We start from the raw sequence: 6,733 nt of genomic DNA, 5'->3' as shown, positions 1-6,733 counted from the left end.
TTCAACTGTTCGGCCAGTCACTATGACGTGCGTGCACTGACCACCAGGGGGCAGACGCTCTGACCAGGTTAGCTTGCTGCTGGGGTCCAGTCAATTGGGACTGGGCAAGACAGGCCGGACACGCCCTGTAGCCCTCCCGTGGTCCTTCTCTGCCCCGATTGTGCACCTGTGGGTCCCTCGGCATGGCCTGCACCTTCTCGCAATCCGGGACTCTTCAGGGGATGTCAGAGAGTCAGTTTCAGCCTGATCCCTGCAAGCCAGGTCAAGGGACCCACTGGTGCACAAATCCATGCACCGGGCCTCTAGTGTGTAATAAAATGTGTCAGTTCACAGAAAGTATATTTTTTCACAATAGAAAAATTTAATATCTCTAGTTAAACACTTAGATGGGAAACAGCCTAAAGAAAAATGAAGACCTACAGACTCCATCTATTTCAACTACAAAGCAAAATGCTCTCACTGTGACTGAAGGAAAATAATTTAATATTCATTATCAGTTTATGGGTATAACTCCAAGGAATGATTATGCTTATAAATAAACTCAAGATTTTTCCAAAGATTTTTAACTAAAATATGCAAGATATAAAATCAAACTGCAAACCTAGTTCAAAGCAATTAGAGTCCAATGGTTTTCTCATGTTTTCTTGTATGCTCTTTATTTTAAATTGATATTTTAGAACAGTGAATTATCTTTCATAGCAGTGCCTCCAGGTCTGATAATACAGTACCCACTTCAGAATGTAGAGATTGAAGATAAATCAAACTGAACATTAAGGCGTACAAACAGCTAATTTAAGTCTGTTCTTATTTAATAAGGATCATTTTAACTCATTCAAATACATGGAATGTTGGCACAAAACTTGAAGCTGCTGTAGAAAGATCACAGATGTTCTGTGAGTTATTGGAACTTCCATTTCTCTAAAAACATACCCTTAAATGGTCTTAATTTTACAAATTTAAGTGTTAGGAAAATGTCTAAATAATAAGTAACAATTAAAATAAAATGTTTATTTGTAAATTATATACAGAATACATTTACTTTACGACAAGGAAATGGGAAGAAGAGTCATCCCCTCCCACTCAACGCGCTTGCTTTCTCTGTTGGAGATGACCACCCCTCTCTGAATCCGATGTACAAACCAGTTTGGATTTCCTAAGCTGGAGAAGGAGAATTTGTAGCTAAACTACAAGTGCTGTTTCAGTATACTAGTTGGCTCGTTTCCACAGAATGCTTTTGAACCCTGTTAACTTAGAATCTTAGAAATTTCCTGATATAATTTTATAATCAACAAAAGTTAACTGTCAAAAACAGTGAGTTTAAGCATTTCATCTCAAAGAAACTGTGAAATGGCTACATAACTGCACATAATCTGAAATTTTGTTGTTTCTTTTTATCCATTTAATTATTTTGATTAGTCTAACAGTAAAAAGCCATACAACATCAAAAATGCCATTAATCTCAATGTCATTGTGGAAAGTGCACCTTTGACAACTATTAAAATTAATGAGACCTATGTACTGTAAAATTATCAAATAGATAAAACTTATAAATGGCTTCTGACTGTACCAATAATAGTATTCTATGAAATGAAGGACTGAATAGTCCCTGGATGTCAAATACATTTCAGTAAGTGGACTTAAAGAATGCTACAAATGTCAGGTATGCTTTATGATGATCAGCCAACATAGAAATCCAACCTCTTGCACTTTTTTAGTCCCCAAATTAGGCAGATTATGATTTTTCATGTAAAGATTTAGTTGTTTCTCCATCATTGTCATCTTCTTCCTCCTCTTCACAATCACCATCTGTTTGTTGTTCCAATTCCTCTTTTGTGATCATTTCAAAATCATTCCCATTTCCACTACTGTGCTGGGATCGGTCATCTTCCCTCCTGTCACTGTCTGTGTCAGAATGCCGTTCTCCACCTGAGCCTTCTGTTCCATGATTTCCTGGTCCTACTTTTCCCTCCTCATCTTCCTTTTTCTCACTGTCTGACTTTTCCTCACTGTCAGACTTCTGCTGCTTTTTGGTTTCAGACTTTTCATCTTTCTTTAAGTCTGCTTTTGGTCCTTTATATTCATGTGTGTACAGAGGCCTGAAGGAGTCAATGAAGCCCACATCAGCAGTCAGATTTGGCAAGAACCAAAAGTGGTGCCTTCCTCCAGTTATGAGCCAAATGATGAGAAACAGAATGCAACGAGCTGTGGGAGAAAAATTTCTCTAATTAAATAATTCAAGCATTGACTCTGACAGCAGGGAAGAGTTATTAAGAAAAAATGAGAAGACATTCAGAGTGTTATTATTTGCACATTACATGCACCCTAAATTAAACAATTAAATCCTGATTAGTTTAGCAGCTATCACAGTATTCTAGGCACAGAGCATTCTGTTCTGAACTTGAGGGCATAATGCTACAATGCCATTCAAAAAGTTACTTCTATGTTTTTTTCAGCTGGCTGCTTTTCATAGATAGATGCTTATGATTTATGCAATTTGCTATGTTAGAGTTCAAGAAGCACAGCCATCAGTTGCACATTAAGTATGGACAAGACCATCGTATAAGAAAAGAAAATAAATGCGAGTGAGGAATGAAGGTATCTTAAAAAGTCTCTAAAAAGGAAAACGCAGGGCTGCATGATGACTTTCCTAGACCCTAAGTACTTTAGCAATTCTCCATAAAAAAATTAAAAATTATACTTTTATGACCATATTGGCATAAATACAAATATAATCCTGCATAGAATCATTACCATATACATGTATACATATATTACTTCTGATTTTTAAAAAAGTGAAAATGAAAACTTTGGGTCCAAGGCCACAATGCCTACTCTGTCTACAGGATAAGTCTTCTAAGTGAAAACTTTTGAACAATAAGAGAACATTTTCCTAGAAGTTATACTTTTAAAAAATTAAATAATTCTGCTTTTTTAAAGGACTAAAACCCTCTCCCAATATTAGGAAATAATACAATGCTAATAAAAACCAGATCACTAAAACAAATAGGGTTTGTGGTTACCTCCAGAGCAATATTTGACAAAACTCATTAGTTAATAGAAGAATTAGAGAATTTTAAAGTTTATCATAATGAGTTATCACAAACACATTTAGTTTCCTCTTAATTTACCAATTACATAGAGCTGAGTGATTTTCCTATTTTTTAAAAAAGTCATAATGATTACATGAATGTTATAGAGTAGTCAAGTATGTTAGGTTTTTTGTTTTCTTTACAGACAATTATATCACTGTTTTCATATAAGGCCTAAAAGAAGCTCATGTATGCTTCTTCCATTATTTTGCTTTGGATAAATAAAAGGAAATGGTTTCAGCTGCCTTGACTTTTATGCAGCGGTAATTTCTTTTCTTTTTTAATATATTTTTATTGATTTCAGATAGAAAGGAGAGAGGGAGAGAGAGAGAGAAACATCAATGATGAGGGGAATCATTGTTCGGCTGCCTCCTGCACACCCCCTACTGGGGATCGAGCCTGCAACCCAAGCATGTGCCCTTGACTGGAATCGACCTGGGACCCTTCAGTCCACAGGCCGATGCTCTATCTACAGAGCCAAATCAGCTAGGCAGTAATTTCTATTTTCATAAAAGAATATACATATTCTAAAAGACTGTGCTACAAACAGAAAAGGCAAATATGTTGGAAATTAAGATTTAAGAATAAATTCCACTAATAAAAAATAATGAACATCTTTTAAGAAGGCTGCACAACTTTTTCTCCAAATATAATTATGATGCTATGATAGGCTTTATAGGGTTGTAAGACATATGGTTCACAGTATGAAATCTTCCCTCAAATCCAAGAAAAAGCAATATAGGAATGGCACAAATAAAATCTAAGTTCTCACCATATCTACACCGGGCATAGCAGAATTCTAACACGTTTATGGTTTTTCTCTATGTGACCTTAAATTACCAGGGTCAAAAGGGGAAGACTAACGGAAAAATCACTGTGACATACACTGGGTGGCCAGATTATTATGACCACTCTATCAGTACTTCATTGACACTTCCAAAAATACTGAATATTGAAAACTTCCTAAGCAAATACTCTCAAGGTTTTATTATTATTATTTGCATAACTAATTCACTTTATTGTACTGATGGGGTGGTCATAATAATATGGCTGGTCATAATAACCTGGCCACTCAGTATATATTGCCATACTGTTTCTAACACTAAGAGTGACACATTTAGAAAATTGCAGAAGGCTTTATTTTAAATGGCAATATTAACAATACATATTCAAAGTAGCACCAAATATAATTTTGACCAATATGTAATAGTTCATAGAATAATATAAATGAAATATCCAGTTTATAAGTGGGCTACAGATCAAAATTATTTGCAAGTAGGTTTGGAATTGTATTTTCTAAAACAACAAAATGTTGGGTTTATTTTCTAGTTTAATTTCACAAGATTATTTAATGCACAATGCTATTTAAATCCATAGTATATTTGAAATAAAAAATTATAGAAAATACACCAAACATTATTATTATTTTATTTATTTTTTTAAAAATATATTTTATTGATTTTTTACAGAGAGGAAGGGAGAGAGATAGAGAGTTAGAAACATCGATGAGAGAGGAACATCGATCAGCTGCCTCCTGCACATCTCCTACTGGGGATGTGCCCGCAACCCAGGTACATGCCCTTGACCGGAATCGAACCTGGGACCTTTCAGTCCGCAAGGCGATGCTCTATCCACCGAGCCAAACCGGTTTCGGCTATTATTATTTTTAATTTTTGTTTTTTAAAATATATTTTATTGATTTTTACAGAGAGGAAGGGAGAAGGATAGAGAGTTAGAAACATTGATGAGAGAGAAACATCGATCAGCTGCCTCCTGCACACTCCCCACCGGGGATGTGCTCGCAACCAAGGTACATGCCCTTGAGCGGAATCGAACATGGGACCCTTGTGTCCGCAGGCCGACGCTCTATCCACTGAGCCAAACCGGTTAGGGCGAAACATTATTTTATAATCTTTTTTTAAAAAATGTTTTTACTGATTTCAGAGAGAGTATGGGAGACACAGAGAGAGACAGAAGCATCAATGATGAGAATCATTGATCAGCTGTCTCCTGCACGTCCCCTACTAGGAATCGAGCCCGCAACCAAGGCATGTGCCCTGACTGGGAATTGAACTGTGACCTCTTGGTTCATAGGTAGACACTCAACCATTGAGCCATACCAGCCGGGCAAGAAACAGTATTTTAAAATGCAAAACAATATAATAACCATAAATTATTGTGAATAGTGGTTGAAGTAAAAGATAAGCAAGTGGCCCTGGCCAGTGTGGCTCAATTGGTTGGAGCATCATTTCATGCACCCGGTTCAATTCCCAGTCAGGGCATGTACCCAGGTTGCAGTTTTGGGGGCTCATACGGAGGCAACCGATCAATGTTTCTCTCTCACATTGGTATTTTTCTTTCTCTCCGCCCGCCTCTGCCTCGCTCCCTTCGTCTCTCTCTCTAAAACAAACAAACAAACAAAAAACCATATCCTCCTGTGAGGATTAAAAAAATAAAATGATAAGCAAGTGGGTTAATTCTATTCAGTGGAGTTAAACCTTTGCTGAAAATTTTCAAAGGGCTTCTCAATTTTCAAGCATTTGAGAATGGTGCCAGAAGACACCATATGATTATATATAATGTCAGATTAAAGTTATGGCTTCTCATTCTTGATACGCTACCACTATTTACCTGCTTCACAGTATGTCTTGGCCTACAAATGTGCTGTGTTACATGCAAAGCATCAGGGGATTTTCTCAAGGTGACTAAGCTACAGGAAGGAAAAAAAATGAAAGGCAGGTGGAAAGGCTTCACACAGTCAGAGATCTGATAGAAAAAAGAGGCCTGTAAACCCACTTGAGTGAAAACACTAGATGAGCTCCTGGGCCCACGGATGGAGGCACCAACTCAGAACATACCTTGATGTCTAGGATGAAGGCATATATAGAAGGAAATTGCGTAGGGCTGTAGGAGTAATGCTTTATAAACGTAAGAGTCTATTATTATCATAGAACCTCAGAATAACTTGCACTTACTTCAGATATTCTTGGTCAAATTATGTCCTCTAACAATAGGTACTAAGTTAATAATGTGGGTGTTGTTTTTAATTTTTATACAGAAGTACTCCTATACGTGTTGGTGGAAAGCTGATTTATCAGTTGGAAAAAATAATCTGAAATCAGTGCCACATGCTAACATAAACTCAAGCATGTCAAACTCTGTTTATTTGGCCTGTGCTAGCCTTTGAGTTTGACATGCTTGCTCTAGATCACTGGTTCTCAACCTTCTGGCCCTTTAAATACAGTTCCTCATGTTGTGACCCAACCATAAAATTATTTTCGTTGCTACTTCATAACTGTAATGTTGCTACTGTTATGAACCATAATGTAAATATCTGATATGCAGGATGGTCTTAGGCGACCCCTGTGAAAGGGTCGTTCGACCGCCAAAAGGGTTGCGACCCACAGGTTGAGAACCGCTGCTCTAGATGGTTCAGGGAATTATATTTAAGTAAAAAATCAGTAGACAACTTTGGATAAGCTAAGAAAAATTCCTTTTCCAAAGCGAAAGATTAAATTAGACGTGTCCGCCCAATGTCAGAAAATCTTCAAAGACTAGGATTTTAAGTAAAATAATATTTGTTGAATTTTTTCATGGTAAGAAACATGCTCACTGTAAAAAATAGACAAGTGTAAAAAAATACC

The 6,733-nt window shown here is 36.7% G+C and overlaps 1 protein-coding gene across 1 annotated transcript in view; it reads right to left on the bottom strand.

Moving 5' to 3' along the window:
• Positions 1 to 987: 987 nt before the first annotated feature.
• The window catches only part of SEC62 (SEC62 homolog, preprotein translocation factor), a 30,410-nt gene continuing 24,664 nt past the window's right edge, over positions 988 to 6,733 (bottom strand). The window contains exon 8 of the mRNA XM_081085924.1: positions 988 to 2,202. Within this exon, the coding sequence (XP_080942050.1) occupies positions 1,733 to 2,202 (470 nt within the window). The 3' untranslated portion in view covers positions 988 to 1,732. The remainder of the gene's footprint in view (positions 2,203 to 6,733) is intronic.

Source organism: Myotis nattereri, assembly GCF_964212035.1.
Source record: "Myotis nattereri genome assembly, chromosome: 3".
NCBI lineage: Eukaryota > Metazoa > Chordata > Mammalia > Chiroptera > Vespertilionidae > Myotis > Myotis nattereri.
This window is presented reverse-complemented; position numbering and strand designations above follow the sequence as displayed.